This window comes from Zootermopsis nevadensis, unplaced genomic scaffold (assembly GCF_977971745.1).
Source record: "Zootermopsis nevadensis isolate Lab colony 2312 unplaced genomic scaffold, Znev_1.0 Znev_ptg000012l, whole genome shotgun sequence".
Lineage (NCBI taxonomy): Eukaryota > Metazoa > Arthropoda > Insecta > Blattodea > Termopsidae > Zootermopsis > Zootermopsis nevadensis.
In genome coordinates, this window is record NW_028259144.1 from 5,590,059 (window position 1) to 5,606,743 (window position 16,685).

A 16,685-nucleotide genomic window follows, 5' to 3' on the forward strand; every position below is an offset into this window, starting at 1 on the left:
TGAGTGGTCAGCTTCATACTCAGATCACTTTACCCCCCTACGTACCCTATTAAATAAGAGACAGGGCGTGCCTCAGAGCTGGTAGGAAGATGGTGGAGGAAAAATCTTGCCCCTGCCGGAAATCGAATTCCGGTCGTCCAACCCAACTGATAAAGCTATTCTGGATCATGCAATTATATACGGTAAAGAGCTCGGTTATAATGGTTTATTTTTTATGTACCATGTAGTACATTTTCAGATACGAAATACGACGTCCTTTGTGACTTACCTCCGTTTACTTAGCTTAAACCCGGAGGTGCATTTGTCAGATACTTCTCACACTGTCAATTTCGACCCCTCTTGATTTAAAATAAGCCGGTTTCCAGTGTAGCTATATTGTTTTTCAGCATAAGCGGCGACTGAGCCGAGTTCAGCTCTTTGTGAGTGACCAATCAACGTGAAAGGAGGTCTACTGATAGGTAGCAGGAGCACGGCCTGTCCGAAGCCCTGACAGAAATACACAGTTTTCACGAGAATTTGATTCTTTGCGTACATATACAGAACACTTTGCATTTCCAGGAAACCAGCGTTCCACAATGTTACGTTTGGCACCACTGTGTGCTCAGTTTTTCCTTGCTACTCCCACTTGGGAGCCACAGTACACGTTACTAGTGTACGCTTCAGTCTCCAGTTATACTGAAAAACGCTATAGACGCAGTGAGTCTATTGATCACACCGACAAGGGCAAACACCACGCGTGGTATTTCCCAGTTAATTTCCTCAAGCCAAAGTGTGTTATTTATTTTTAAAACACGATGTTGAGACCTGAATTCACATGTGTGTGTTTCTAGATAGTGACTAAGTCATTCTACATGTTGCAGAACATGTTCTACAGAACGCGGCATTGTTGTTTATTAAAACACGTGGCATTCGTTGTTGAAGGGTTAATGTCTCATCTGTAGATAACATTTTGCGTTCATTATTGTGACAGCACTCGGTCAAAGGACGAGGACAAAAGCGTTAAATAAGATGTAGTTCCTGATGTACAGGGAATGTAAAAAGTCTTGCAGCGTCAAATTTCTTTAGCGTGTTCATCTTTTAAGCTGGCAAGCAAATTTTATTTTGGGCCTCGTTAGTTTAACGATGTTTCCAACGAAGGAGGAGTTTGTTTTACTTTATCGCTTACGTTACTTTTTTTATTATTGGGATCTTTCTGTGTAGGCTATTTTGGGCCGTGTCATAGCTCAGGTGGTTAGTCGGCTTGGGTTTGGTCCGTGTAGGATTTGTGGTAGATAAAATGGCACTGTCAGTCTCATTCAACCCATCCCGTATTCAATCGTCTTTCGTCTGGGGGTTGGATGAGTCCGTTGGCGGCCGAAGTTCCACATTGCAACTGTAAACAACAATAGGCTGTTTTAACATAGGGAGTATAAAACTTGTTATGCAAATTAGGTTGCGTCACATAAACTGGAAACTTTTCTGGTCTTCATGGGTGGACTTGGCCCCAAAGTATAATAGAATTTGTCTCATTGGCAGGAAGTTAGATTGTAATGGAAGTAACGAACGAGGATTTCGGTACTTATATGCATGCTCGCATTAAGAATTAAATTATGTCAGAGGAATTCAGTATTATCATATATTTTACAGCCATGGGTGTGTATGATAACAGATGTTAAAACAACTCATTCTCAGTGTGAGTAATTTCCTCTGTCCCATAAATATGAAACAGAGACAATAACGCATAATAGGCCTAAGTGGCATTACTTAAAATATGTTTTGCAATGTAAATTTAATTTATTCCTGTTTTAGTAACAGGGAAGGTAAAAGCTCATTACAGGCTCTCAATGCCTTGTCATTAAATAAGTAGTGTAATTTAGTTAATGCTGTAAAGGTTAACATTATCTCTGGCGCTCACATAAGCACTACGCCCTGCTGACGTATGGAGGAGTGGAGTTACAGCTTTACGCCTCGGCCGCTTTACCCCCTGAGGAAAGAAGCCTGGGTGGGAGTCGTAGTCGGTTTGGGTCTGGTGTAGAAGAGGAAAATCCCGCCCTGACGGGAATCTTTTGAAGTGGAATAGTGTATTTTCAGAACACGCAAAATTTATATTTGCTATAAAATAGACATTACATTCAGAACTTGTGGCTCAGGTATAAGAACGCTGTCCTTAAATCATAATTATTGAAATTTTAAGGAATAATTCAGTTCTGATTTTTAGTTGTATAAAATTATAATTGAAATGGGAACATTGCCTTAAAGGAACTAGTGAAAATGGCCAATTGAAATTTAACGGAGAATCCTTTCTACTTTCTTCCTTTCCTTTATCCCTTTCGCACTCTTACCTCATTCACTCTTTTCTCCCATTTTCCTTTCCCATCTTTTTTTCATATTCGAACAATGAAAAATAGGCTTTTCATCATTAACGATATTTCAGCGTTCTCGCCATAGCACTAGCAAAATAGAACATTCTGCCATCTAGCGTCTTTGGTAACGTGGCCGATCGTACGTAAATCACACACACACATTGCCACTCGATCATAAAAAGTATATTATTATTTATATACTGTATTCCTGTATATTCTTATGTGGGATGAAGTTTCAGAAATATAACGAGCATAACTATTTGTTAAACATCGTAAAAAAATGGCGATCATTGGTGGGACACGTGTAGCCCAGCTGTTTAACCACTTACACAATTTTCGATAAAAAGAAAAAGGTTCTATTATCTGTGTGGACTGTATGTAACATACGTATTTTTCTCGTATGAGATCGTGGCACGTTGCTTTCGAAACTAGATGACTCTCATCGCTAGACGAAGCAAGTCTACGTGCGACCTTCACAATACAGTATTCACTTTCACTGCTTGAATAGTTCAGGTTCCTGAAGCCCGACGTTACGCGATTTTTCCACGGGTATTCAACACTGCATATCATTAACCGAAATATTAAAATTGTTATCTGCGCGTTTTTTAATACACTGTATGCTTGAGATCTATTTCTTTATGTATGACCGAGCAGCCTGTAACGGACTGTTTCACGCTGTTTGTGGACTTCCGGGCTGCGCGCTGTACAATTGTGGCGGTGTGCCAACGTTTTCGAGTCTATTTTTCAACCCTCATGTTATATCCAAAGAGATTCCGATAGATGAATTTACGTGGTTTTCTCATAGAGTGTAGTGATGTAAGACTGAAGGTTTCTAGGGCTGTGTTAATATATGGTAAATGGTGGTCTTCTGGACTGTTTCGCTGTGTGCGCATCGACCCAGAAGACCCATCGTCATTTGTATTAACATCGCTTTGAAAATGACAGATTCTACGCTCTAGAATTGTATTCGAAAGGTACCAGGTTCTATTCCGGTCTGGGCTGCCAGCTGTCGCGTGTTTAATTTGTTGTCGTTCTGTTTAAGAACTAGACAAACACGGCGACAAGAACGGAATGAATAAAAAGGCGAGAAATACTTTGAAGTGCAATGTAAAATTGTGTAAATTGGAAAGAAAATCAGTAGGAAAGAATAAATGTGTGTAGTGTTCGTGGCTGCAGGTTTCTGTCTTCTCAGCTGGAAGGAGAAATGTAATTGCATCCGGAACACGTTATAGAGGTTCGTGTGTCTGTCTGTGACACTCATTACATGTTGTATCGTATGTTGTTACACATCTTCCGTATTTTCTGGAGATAAAGACTGCTCGTTTTCGGTTGGGGAGTGTTATCAGCTGTCGTAGTTCCCCTTACTCTTGGGCGGATCCGAGGATGAACGGAAATAAAGCATGTTTCATATTTATGTACGTGTATTGATACAGTCTATGAAAAATATGCAAATTCCTAAAATATTTTTTCGTTTAACATCAAACTAGAACCTGGCGGCTGGACAAAAGTTTTATGTAGCGTTCAGTTTGTCGGCGTAAATATCCCTCAAAAAGGAAATAATTTTAACAAGAAGAAAATATGTACGTACTTAACAGTTCCAAGTACTCTAAAATATTTTGATTCGGGATAGGGTTCAATCTCATGACATGTGAGTTAAATTGCCCAAATGTAACGTTAACACAAGATGAACAGGGCTGAAAGTCTGTAATAGGAACATACGTTAAAAAGTATTGTGCTCTGCTGAGGTGTACGAAAGGAATATATTTTATTATTTTATTTAGTGTTCTGTCTGACAACAGGTCCATATGAACAGGATCCTTCCATCCTTTTCTCGGACTGGGACCTGTTCATATACGTTCTTGGCAGATGATCCAGAAGTGGTTTGCCATTGCCTTCTTCTGTGTGTGAATGGAGTAATTGTTGGGATGCCAACGGAGAAACCGGGGAAGCCCCCGGAGGAAAACTCCGTGTTGCGTAGACCACGGCCTTGCCCAACACAAGTTATAAATTCGGGCACCGCCGGGAATCGAACCCGAGACCCCAGGATTACGAGGCCAGCGTTCTAACCGCTAGACCACCGTGGCTTCACGAAAGGAATATGTAACATAAAAGTCGTTTATCAAAATAATTAGTCACATCAATCACAAATATCTGCCGTACTAAACAAATACCAGTAATGACAATAACAACCAACAGAAGTGGAAATGGGCCTATCTAAAGCCACGTAAATCCTCCGAGTACGTGAGGAGATAAACTGGTTTGAGACCTTCAAGTAGCGAAGTGGTGTGATTCGATGCTGATAGTAGTTCGCGGAAGGAAGGAATGTTAACCAAGGTGTTCCACGTATTTGTTTCGCGTAACTAAGTAAAACTATACTGAGCGCTGAGGTTAAGTGGTTAGCACTTCAGCCGCGTTTTGTTGGGAGGTTCCCGGTTTTAGGGGTAGGGGGAAATGATTTCACAGACCATGGACCATATATTATTGTATTGGTGCTTTGAATTGAGCGGTATATTTTCTCGTGGAAGGATCATGATTCACGATTATACAGTCAAATCGCGTAATTGAATAAACAGCTTAATTCAGTTTTATGTTTTGGGTGATATTTGAACAAAAAGTTGTCAGTGGAACCATGGTTCCGGAGAATTTGACGTAAATACGTCTATACGGAAAGGAAGTTTATATATTGGCTTTATTCTAAATATTTCCTTTATACATGCTTTCCAATTGAATAAAGTTTGATTAAGACATTGCTTATTTAACTTGAATTAGTTACGCTTAAGATGGGTCTGTGGTAGCTGAATGTAATGTAATGTAATGTAATGTAAGGTGTTGTTGTTGTTTAGTGTTCTGTCTGACGACAGGTCCATATGAACAGGATCCTTCCATCCTTTTCTCGGACTGGGACCTGTTCATATACGTTCTTGGCAGATGATCCAGAAGTGGTTTGCCATTGCCTTCTTCTGTGTGTGAATGGAGTAATTGTTGGGATGCCACGGAGAAACCGGGGAAGCCCCCGGAGGAAAACTCCGTGTTGCCTAGACCACGGCCTTGCCCAACACAAGTTATAAAGTCGGGCACCGCCGGGAATCGAACCCGAGACCCCAGGATTACAAGGCTAGTGTTCTGACCGCTAGACCACCGTGGCTAATGTAAGGTAAGGTAAGGTAATGTAACGTTACGTTTCCTAGGTACACTTGTTACACTTTTCGTTTCCCTTTTTCGTTCCACTTTTTTGCCGAATGACCCTTCCTTATAGACTCGAACAAGTGCTGTAATCAGCTGGTGACATCAAGGAGAGAAATCGATGGTTAGACGCAATAAATCCGTGATCCAGTAGGAGAAAATCTACTGGAAGGGGGAGGGGAGTGGCAGGATAAAGAAGAATTGTGATTGGAAGCCGGAAGACGTCGACCTTGTTTATAAACTGGGAGAGTCCCGTCTTCTTAGCATTCACTCGACTGGTCGAATGTTAAGTACCCATTGTGCTGTAACCCTTAACGTCAAGTACCACCGTCGTCAACAATCATAAATCTGCATTTTCGTCACACATTCTCTGAATAAACAGCTGTTATTTCCTTAACAGCAATGAAAACTGATCTTTGTAATGAAGTGCTGTGTTTTCTTTGAGATAGAAATTGAATTTTCAGCCTGCCCCAAAGAGTTAAGGTTCACACGATCTGCAATACCTGAGAATCTGAAGCCATTCTGGTGCAGCGTGTGCGATGAAGAGCTTCAGGCGTCACTAGGTGTGTTCGTGGCTTCCAGAAAGACCAGACTACAGCCTGCATCTGTTCAAGGCACCAAGTTGTGGCATTGTTCGTGGGGGGGAGGGGGGTGCCCACGAAACAGATGTTGGAAACGCGGGAGATTTAAAGAAGGCGAATGAGATGAGATCTGGGGCAGGTGGGAACAGAGACTGAAGAAGACAAAGAGTTGAAGAGATTAGTTGGACTTAAGTGAGATTACGTAGCAGGAGAAAGGGTGAAATTATGTAACGAGTGACTTCAAAGGTTGTGCTGTAATTAAAGGGTAATGAAATTTAAGTACGAGATGAACAGCAAGTGCATGAAGACTCTTCTTACCACAAAAATCCATACAAAAATCACATTTGGACTCGATTTTGTTGTATTGTTATGGCATTTTATTAACAATTGATCGGAAGGTTACGTTTGGTTGAAATTAGTCTGCTGTTCCCATGTTTAGAGCGAACACGCCTGGGCATGCATTCTGTTGCTAAGTTGTTATTGTGCAAACTTAGAAGCGGGAGTGTGAAGTACCATCTTCTTATGTTAAGGCTAAGAATGATTGGAGGTATACCTTAGTCCCCTCTTGCGTCTTCATGGCATGGTATTGAAGTAAGCATCAGGTTCAGCTTTGTTTCACTTGCGTAACTGGTTATTAAGCTGTTAGAATTTACGGGAATTTGTCACAATGAACCTAAATGATACGAGGACAAGGTGTAAGGGTTTTAAAATACGTACGAATAATTTTGACCAGTAGCCCAGTTTTAAAATAACACAGGCGACGTGCTTAGTGAGTAATACGTCGCTCCATTTCCGACGTGCTAACAACCTTGAAATTGCTTTAATCACATATTCGTTCGCTAGACTTCCGTAATTTTGTTAGTTCTTACTTAAATCAAGAGTTTAAAAATGCTCCCTTAAAGCGTCCTCATGTGGGCTACACGCAAAATAATTCTCGTCGAGTTTCCCATAAAACGGTTTATCGTACAGAAACTGTCTAAATTATCAGCTTTGAGAGAATGTTTAGTGTTGAATCTACACAAGCAAAGATTAGCTGTTTCGCAAATATTACGAATCGGAACAGACCACAGACCCAAGAGGCTGGAGGGAATTTCATAAAAAGAAACTTAATAATTTGTACTCTTCTAAAATATTAGGGTGAACGTATAAAGGATTTTGAGATTAGACAGCATGTAGCATGCGTGATAGAGATAATAAACACGTAAAAAAAATTAGTAGGAAAAACCTTGAAGAGAAGAGTAACTTGAGAGATCAAGACGTAGATGGGAGGTAAGTTAAAATGTAACGTTAAGAAATCCGATGTTCCTGCGACGCTAAACCTGAGTTAGCGATGGAAAAGTGACGCCTCGTCAATACGCACGTTGGCCTTTAACATTAAAAATTAAACCAAACAATACAAATGTAGTTTAAATAACAAATGAGCTGCGTCCGCCTTCAACTGTCGCGGGCATTACTCTGTGCAGTGTTTGTGTGTAAATCACGGTCTTATCAGTTATGTGGGGAGGATCGCTTTACCTTGACTCTGTTCTTCAGGGTCACACAGCAGTTTGGGAACTGCCCTGAAACAGAAATCTATTATCTACACATCACGGCTAGTAAAGTATGTTTTATGATAAATTGTGTTAAAGTCCACTCAAATATTTATTTAACAAAAACTGTTGTAGCATGTTACAGTAGTGACGTGGCTCCAACGATTCCCGCTAGGAGAGCAGCTGTTTATATGAAAGTAAAATGGCGACTTTCGTCGAGAAAGCATTTTGTATGTCTTTGGTTTTTTGAGCTTCGTGTAGTGACTATTCCGCCTGTATCAATACCAATAAAATTATATTTCTGTAAAGCCATCAACACTAACTTTAATAGAAATCCATTCATTGGTTTCGAAAATGTGGATAAACGAGTAAGACCTACTCACTGTGCCTTAGTTTCACGCACCAAGCAAAACATAATGTAAAAAAATTAACTAACATAAATTAAGATATTCACGTTGCTTCATTATGGCTCGGTAGCCAGTGTCTCGTTTGTCAGAACACGTTGCATTGCGTAAAGATGGTATTTGTGCTAATGTAAAAGTGGCTTAAAGCTCGCCACCTTGCAAGTTACAGCCGTAACTTGATAACGTCACAAAGATATGTCATCAGCACAACAACTGGTCCTACATTAACATGCATGTGATAATTGACATCAAAATACCGAATAATCTTTCAGAAAGTGACTTGGTTACATTGGTAGGTCAACTTCAAACAAAGGAAGATAGACGGCCCATTTTCCATCTCGAGGTGACAGGAGATGGATATGGAGCAGCGGTGGAATGATATTAACAGGGGAAAGCAGAGAAATCTATCCCATTGCCACTCCGTCCACCACAAATCCCACGTGGACTGACCTGATCACAAATCCGGGCCTCCGCGGTGAGAATCTTTCATCTAGCTGCCTAAGCGATGATCTAGTCATATGACAATTCCGAGTGTATTCGATGTTTAACTCTGCTCAATGGAGTTTCTTAATTGCATTGAAGGTGTAGAGACGAATTTAAATACAGACCTGTACTTAAAAAAAACCTTTCTAACAAAACGCTATGAAATTTGCATACAGCAAAATCTGCGAATACACATAATAATACAGATTTTAATATTCTTAGTATGTTGATGTTCACCTCTTACTCGTCACCTCGATTTCAACACAGTTAACTACTGGATTTTAATTATGCTTCTGTACGCACTGAAGACTATGAAGGAACACTGAGCACTGGAACGACAGAACAAGGAAAGTGTGTTCAAGTGTCCGTACTATGAGGCCATGCAGTGTGACCAATCGGACAGAACCGACTGATCGCGCACTGCTAGCCTATTGGATAAGAATTTACGACATGGTAAGCCGTCAGAGTATTGATCGTTAAGCATGGGGAATGCATTAAAAGTTTGACGAAACTTTTCTTTTTTAATGTTTAGGTCAGCATTTCTAGCGAAGGAATTAACGCTGATTGGCCAATAAATAGAAAAGATTCGACCTCTTGACTTCTACTTGTTTCAGCCACAAAGAGTCTCTTTCAAAATTATGTTTGTTCCGAAGAGACAGATACATTTCGAATTGCCAGTTAAATAACATTTAGTTTAGACTAATAAATACTAACGTGTCGTTTTTCGTAGGATTTGGGGTTTCCACGGTGGTGAGTCTGAAGATGGCTGTCTTCCGGGTTGTTACGCCGTGTAGTCTGGTAGAAATTTATCAACGTTTCAGAGGTCCTTGCTCGCCCTGATGGTGGAGGCAGGAAGGACCTCTGAAACGTTGGTAAATTTCTACCAGACTACACGGCGTAACAACCCGGAAGACAGCCATCTTCGTATCGTTTTCCCTTATCACATTTTAAGCGTGTTGAAAGAAACTGTAATCGCGAAAAATCTTGCCTCATTGTTTTATGTGGGGAATAATCAACCCCTGAACCCATAAAAATAGGTTCGTAAGAACTATGTATCTTTCCGCGAATTGCCGTCGTCTTGAAATCATTGGAGGCAAGAATATTAAAAGGATAACAAAATGTAGAAAGTGTCAAAAATAGTTCCTTTCATATCGTGAATTCATGAGATTGATTTCAATATTTGAAGACCACTATAAATAACATTAAAATATTCAGAACATATGAGTTTGCATATTCTGTATATACTCTGTAATTGTAACATCTGTCTCAAACCTAACAAAAGCGCATATGTCCAAACCTACAGAACTTTACGACACTTAAAAATATGGCGGTAGTATTGCGTGTACCACAGACGATTACCCGACAACCACTCCATTACTGGCAATGGAGAATTAAAGAAAAATTCTTTCAAGTGCATACATTAAAGTCAGTCAACAAATTCAGAAGATTTAGTGAGTAATGAAACATTGACATGCGTAGTACAACAATAAACCCCACTTTCAGGCCATGCTCTTACTAATACGCGCGAGTGGTAATATTCTTGTTCAGCACGAATGGTTGAACACTGAAAGTGCACGATGCCAACTATTGGAGTCAATTAATTTTAATTGGTTCGATCATTGGTATATGTGAAGCTGACTACAAGCTTGGTACATGCATAACAATGCAATAAAAAGGATTCGAATTTCTAACACACGCCTGCAACTATATTGGCTGAGCGTGCTGTAAGGCTCTTTTCTCATTTATTATGCATGCTGTATAATTGCGTGAATAAACCGTATTGCAATCCACTCCTTTACCTAAGAAACAAATTGTTATGTCGTCTGTTTATTCGGCATTGTTGTGTTTCATTAATGCCGTCTACAATCCGCTTTCGTTGCGGAAAGAGCTGGGCTGTGAATCGCTTGTACTTATCTTATATAAGAATTATTAAGAAATCTGTGATACTGCCCTCCACTCTCTCCATTTTAGTTTTGATTAAATTGGTCATTGCCGGTGGACATCGTGGTCTCTAACAATTGAACAAAGTTTGAGGTAAGGGATTCGTATTTATTATTATTGTTCATCACATTTAATGTTTTTATCTGCATTTGTGAACTCGTGTAAGAGAATTAGGCTTGTCTTCTTTTGACGTAAATACGTCCATACGGAAGGGTCATTCGGCAAAAACATCGTTAGTTACGAAGATGTGTAAGATCCAGCGACGAGTCACCTTTAAACGTTCATTCCTCAGGAATGGTAAGAGTAAGGGTAATGTAAAATGATCAGTAAATAAGGACCCATAATATTGTCAGGAGATTTTAAACATTGATTTAAAGAAGGAGGAAAATCAAAGCTTTGTCACATTTATGGCTTAATGTTGATGTCAAATCCTTGATGTTGTACTACTAGATCAAATGGTGTTTGCACGAAATGTTGATACTCTAAAGTGTACAAATTTTATAACATATTTCAGCTACCACAGACCCATCTTAAGCGTAACTAATTCAAGTTAAATAAGCAATGTCTTAAACAAACTATTTACTCAATTGTAAAGCATGTATAAAGGGAATATTTAGAATAAAGCCAATATATAAACTTCCTTTCATTGTATTTATTGCCTAAATATAATTTAAATTATTATTATTATTATTTATTGTTCTGTCTGACGACAGGTCCATATGAACAGGTTCTTTCCATCCTTTTCTCGGACTGGGACCTGTTCATATACGTTCTTGGCAGATGATCCAGAAGTGGTTTGCCATTGCCTTCTTCTGTGTGTGAATGGAGTAATTGTTGGGATGCCACGGAGAAACCGGGGAAGCCCCGGGAGGATGCCTAGACCACGGCCTTGCCCAACACAAGTTATAAATTCGGGCACCGCCGGGAATCGAACCCGAGACCCCAGGATTACAAGGACAGCATTCTAACCGCTAGACCACCGTGGCTACATAATTTAAATACAAAGATGTATTTACGTCAGATTCTCCGGAACCGTGGTTCCACTGGCAATTGTTTTCCCTTGTTCTTTGCCTACCCACAGAAATTTATACTAACTTAAGCTATGGAGCAGTGTTCTCCGTGAGAAGCAAATAATTACTCAACTGATCAAGGAATTCTACACTGTGTTTACATAACTGAAGGGAAAAAATTGTTTGGGAGATATAAAAGGTCATATTAAAATGGATCATAGAAATGGATGTAAGGGCTTCGTAGTAGGATCCACTGGTGGCATACTGTGAACCTTTGTAAAGGCAAGGAGTTTCTAGCAGTTACGGAACATATTTGCAATGAAAAGTGTTCTTCCAGCACATGACAAACACTGTTAGTGCTGCTGTGAGAGTAAAGGGAGAAGAAGAGAGTGGGGATGAGAGTCAAAATTTGTACTGCCATGAGGAAAGGTCTAAAAATTGACAAAAACAAGTGATCTTTCTCAAAATAACGCTCGTCGAGTAAAAATAAGTTAGGAAATTTGTGAAAGTTTTTGATATAAGACTGGTAAATATGTGAATATTATGTGGGAACTAATATTATTGTTTGTTGCTATTCATTTATAATAAATTGCAGTGACTGGAAAACAGTGTTTTATGTGACTTTCAAAAACTAAAGTTACAAGGTTGAATACAAATATTTGTAATGGTACCAAGATCAGCTGTTCAAAATGTCTGATGGTGGAGGCAGTAAGCAGCTTGGGTATTTTCTGCTAGCCTTCGTGGCACAACACCCCAGAAGACAACCATTCTCATATCCAGTATGTTGATGGGGGTTGGTAGTTGAACGTGTTGGATGGTAGTTAATTTTGTTACCGAATGAGCTCCTGCCATAGGCTACTAATATGAATTAATGCCAGATTCTACTGTCAGAGCGCTTTTATAGTAGTTCTTTTAGATGGGGATAGATGACAGCAACACGCGCGTTGCCAACCACTAATGACTTGTAGTTGTAAGATGGCTCTTTTCTGGATTTTAGCATGGTCTATGTCTGGCAGAGGTTCGCCAACATTTCACAGTTCCTTTATGCCGCCGTCATCAGGGCAATCGCCCTGATGTTCGGAAATTTCTGCCACACTGCGTGGCACTGCAGGTAGTCATCATCATCGTATTCTTTGCTTAAGTAAGTCTTTCGGTTGCTAATAGATGTCGGGAATGTTCTGCCCCCTCCCTCTTTTTCAGAAATACGGGTTGTTTTCTATGCCCACAATATCGCTTGTAAGTGTTAGGAGAAGTGACACGAAAGTCTTTTATAATTGGTTGTAACCAAACAACACATACGTTTAAAATACCACAGAATTTGAAATTATAGAACTATGAATGCACAAGTGATATTTACTGTACTTTAAATACAATAAATCTATTTGGATATTTGAAGATATCTGTAAAGTTGGTGGTTTGACTGTTTGCAGCAGTATCGATTGGTGACGTATCATAAGGTCGTCTTGACAGGAAGAGGTCAAAATTGACCTATTGTGTAGAATGTTTTATTTTGGTGGAGAGAATTGGCTTTGGTGATGTCGTTGCACTTCATTCCCATAGAAACTTAAAATACTAATTTTATCAGGTACACCGGCAGTTTTAACCTTATATCAAAAGCTTCCTTGGCATAAAATTCGAGCGTACGCCTTATTTTGTTGCTTTTGATGCTTGTATTACTGTCTCTCAATGGAAATTATGTTAGGAAATATTGTTTTAGAATCTTGTAGCTTACAATCAGTGCATGTCGGAAGGACATTACTGTTAATTTGTCGAACTACAGGTTCTGTCACGTTAAAACGGGCACACTTGGATTTTAGTTTATGTCAACTCCACCTGTAGAGGTTATGGAAGATTGTGGAAAGTCATTGTAGCCTAGAATAAGTTAAATACCAGCATTTATCAGGAGGAACTAAGGATAATGCTGACTGCCCTGTCAGGATGGTTGGTCCAGATTCTGCTGACCTGAATATTATGGAAGAGTGCATATTACTCCACTCTCGTGTGCCTACATGGCATGTAATGAGATGACTATATTAATGTGGTAGTTTAAAAATTACCCTGCCATTTGTCTTTCAATGCCTATAACCTATGGAGTTAAGGCAACGTGAATAAATAAATTATGTAATTACAATCTGTTATGTAGAATTTTACTCAATAAGATTTTCAAAAGTTACTGAAATTTTATATCTCATGTATTTTCAGCTTTCAGAAGATTTGAGTCATGGCAGCTCCACTGGGTAATTATGCTGATTTGTTGTTGCTGTAGTTGTAATTGTTTTTTATGTGGAGGTTTTATAGTATGATTCATAACATGTAAGAGTTTAAAGCAATTCCATGCTTTTATTAAAATTAGTCTGATTGAAAGTAACTTTATAATCATGTTTTTTTAAAAATAAGTTGTTTCTATCAGCAGGTAGTAATCTAATATCCATTTAGTGTTAGAAAAGGTTGACCACACTTGAAATGTAGTCTATACACCACATCTGCTCATGTGATATAAAAGTTTTGTACATAGGTTTAGAGCCATGGTGGTCTAGCGGTTAGAACACTGGCCTTGTAATCCTGGGGTCTCGGGTTCAATTCCCGGTGGTGCCCGAATTTATAACTTGTGTTGGACAAGGCCTGGTTTCTCCGTGGCATCCCAACAACTACTCCATTCACACACAGAAGAAGGCAATGGCAAACCACTTCTGGTCCCAGTCCGAGAAAAGGATGGAAGGATCCTGTTCATATGGACCTGTCGTCAGACAGAACACTAAATAAATAAAACATAGGTTTAACGTTTACTGAAGACTATCATAGTAGGCTGTTGCTTTATAAACATGTAAGAAGGGAACAAGATCAACCCAAAGTTATTGTTTGATGTACATGTCTGGTATATCATAAAAATCCATTTAGTAGTTTTAGAGGAATTAGGCTTATGGACAGACTGATATTATCTCACCATTACTAGTTTATTTATGCCCTTTGTGTTAAAAAAGCCGCAATGACTAATGTGTTTTAGATGAGAGTGCTCTTGTTTTAAGGATTGAAATAGAAGCATAGTGGGTACTCTATCCCAAAAGCCAGTCATAGAAGAGACTTTAATTTTTCCTGTTGCCGCAGTTCCTTAGTTTGCTAATGTGCATAAAAGCTGTTCTTAAATTTATCACCTTGTATGTCTGTGTCATGTGACAACAGTATGTGGATGAAATGAGGTCACAGTCTCTGTCTGTACAGCATTCATGCACTTGTGAAAGCTGACACTACTGAAACATAATGCTGCATAGATAACATATTTATGCTGCATTGAATGTTCACAGATGAAGAATGAAAACATGCAGTAAAAAATGTAGTGGTTTTAGTGGTGAAATGTAAGTTTCTACACCCGCAGTACCTAAAATTTACCACACATCCCATCCCCAAGTACATCCATGTCTTTAATATATTAAACCATTTCATGTAACAAAAGTAAATAATTCCATTGGATAGAGTCCTTCTAGAGAATCTAATAGTTGCCCAGCTACTTAAATGTCCTACTTATGAAATCCTGTAATTCTTTTGTGCTATGAAAGCTGTTTGTGATTTTTATGCAAGTATATTTGCCACAACATACTTTATGTTTCAATTTTGATTGATCAGTCTTCAATTTTGCTAACTACTTCTGGAATTACTTTGTTTCATAGTGGACTACTATGGTGAAGATGTGAACATTTGAAGTAATATTTTAAGAGTGAAACCGTCCTGTAATAGGTCAGGCCTACACCAAGCTGACTATAATTTGTTAGTAAAGAGTCCATTGCTTGACAAGCCATTTTTGAAGTATATAAAATTTAAATATCTTTATAGGCGGAGCTGTAGATCCATGGATTATCCTTCCACAAGAAAGAGCTCGTTATGAAGAACAGTTCCGAGCCTTGCATCCTGTTAATGGGATTGTCACAGGCGATCAGGCCAAAGGCTTCTTGCTTCAGTCACGACTTCAGCCACAAATTCTGGGACACATTTGGTATGAAATTCCTTTTGTGTGATGTCTCCTCCCAAATGGCATAATTTAGCCAATCCTAGATCCGTGATCATACTTTAGCATTGTAGTGGTACCAAGAATATTGTGTTCTCGTTGTGGTACTGTGTAATCTTTGGATGACTGCCTTCTGGGTTGTAGCTGCCTCCATCATCAGGGCGATGATAGTAATACTCATTGCCCTGATCATGCTACAGTGTTGTAAACTCTAATTTCTTAATGTTTCTGAACCAAATTGTTTTTTTCAAGATTTGGTATATTACACTGGGTGTAATAAACCAAATTTTGTATTTTAGAATTGCTTCAGTATTTTTTATCACTTTCATTTAAAACAGTTAACTTGTTTAATAACATTATTGGAGATACAAATTTTTATGCAAATGTAGTCTTTCCAATAGATTTTTTGTAATTATTTTTATTAATTTGAATCCACAGTGCAAATAACATATAATTGACAGTTAGTATGCATTCTTAGAAATGTGTTTGTGTGATGCAAGTGAATTTTGACATCTTTCTTACCGTTAGACCAAATATATACTTTGATTTTATTATTTAGGTCACTAGCAGACACAGATGCTGATGGGAAGATGAATATTGAAGAGTTCAGTATAGCATGCAAGTTGATCAACCTGAAACTACGGAACTTTGAGTTACCTAAGGTGCTACCTCCTAGTCTCTTGCAACAACCAAAACCATTTGGTATGTTCTTAACTTCATATTATGGAAGTGGAATAGTTATTTTCTACCCTTACAACGTTTTAATTTTGTTTGGCCTTCACCTCCGTGTTCCAAGTCATATAAATTTTGATATTTATGTATTTTGAGATTGGATTTATGCATGAACTTTTTAATGTGCATAAGTTAATTGTAATTTGAATATCAATTATTGCTTTTATACATGTTCACAATTGAAAGTTGCAAAACAATTTTCCTGTTAACTTCTCCACATATTTCTATCTGTCTGCATGTAACAGTCTAAGAATGGCTAAATGGATGTTTATTAACTTTGTATTGGGTCTTTTATTGAAATTTGCCCACACATTACAATGTTGGTTAAAATTGGGTAATAATAAAAACATACACTGGATGGAGAATCCTCTGTGATGTTATCACCCACCCAGTCAGGTACTAGATGCCTTTTGATATCATTTTGCCATTTGCAAAAGTCAGATTCTGGCAAATGTATGATAATTATTACATTACGTGTGT

At 38.7% G+C, this 16,685-nt stretch overlaps 2 protein-coding genes and 1 long non-coding RNA gene across 23 annotated transcripts in view; 2 read left to right on the forward strand and 1 right to left on the reverse strand.

Annotated features, from left to right (window-relative positions):
• The window catches only part of Orct (Organic cation transporter), an 18,080-nt gene extending 9,230 nt beyond the window's left edge, over window positions 1-8,850 (reverse strand). The window contains exon 1 of one of the 5 annotated variants that reach the window (XM_087347744.1): window positions 8,760-8,850. Coding sequence is in view for 1 of the 5 variants with exons in the window: in XM_087347740.1 (XP_087203866.1) it covers window positions 6,029-6,130 (102 nt within the window). In the remaining 4 variants the exon portion in view is untranslated. Of the gene's footprint in view, window positions 1-268; window positions 415-2,321; window positions 2,461-6,028; window positions 6,149-8,489; window positions 8,629-8,759 lie in introns of those variants that run through there. The other 4 variants (XM_087347742.1, XM_087347740.1, XM_087347741.1 and 1 more) reach the window with 4 other exon arrangements.
• LOC110832678 (uncharacterized) overlaps window positions 1-12,079 on the forward strand; it is a 27,705-nt gene extending 15,626 nt beyond the window's left edge. Inside the window, exons 4-5 of one of the 3 annotated variants that reach the window (XR_015534906.1) lie at window positions 387-5,496; window positions 5,990-7,947. This is a non-coding gene — a long non-coding RNA (uncharacterized LOC110832678). Of the gene's footprint in view, window positions 1-386; window positions 5,497-5,989; window positions 7,948-8,335; window positions 11,104-11,176 lie in introns of those variants that run through there. The other 2 variants (XR_015534907.1, XR_015534905.1) reach the window with 2 other exon arrangements.
• A 517-nt stretch (window positions 12,080-12,596) lies between these two features.
• The window catches only part of Dap160 (dynamin associated protein 160), a 41,160-nt gene continuing 37,071 nt past the window's right edge, over window positions 12,597-16,685 (forward strand). For 12 of the 15 annotated variants that reach the window (XR_015534908.1, XM_087347752.1, XM_087347757.1 and 9 more), the window contains exons 1-4: window positions 12,716-13,058; window positions 13,676-13,710; window positions 15,302-15,461; window positions 16,033-16,175. Coding sequence is in view for 14 of the 15 variants with exons in the window: in XM_087347752.1 (XP_087203878.1) it covers window positions 13,695-13,710; window positions 15,302-15,461; window positions 16,033-16,175 (319 nt within the window). In the remaining variant the exon portion in view is untranslated. The other 3 variants (XM_087347755.1, XM_087347753.1, XM_087347754.1) reach the window with 3 other exon arrangements.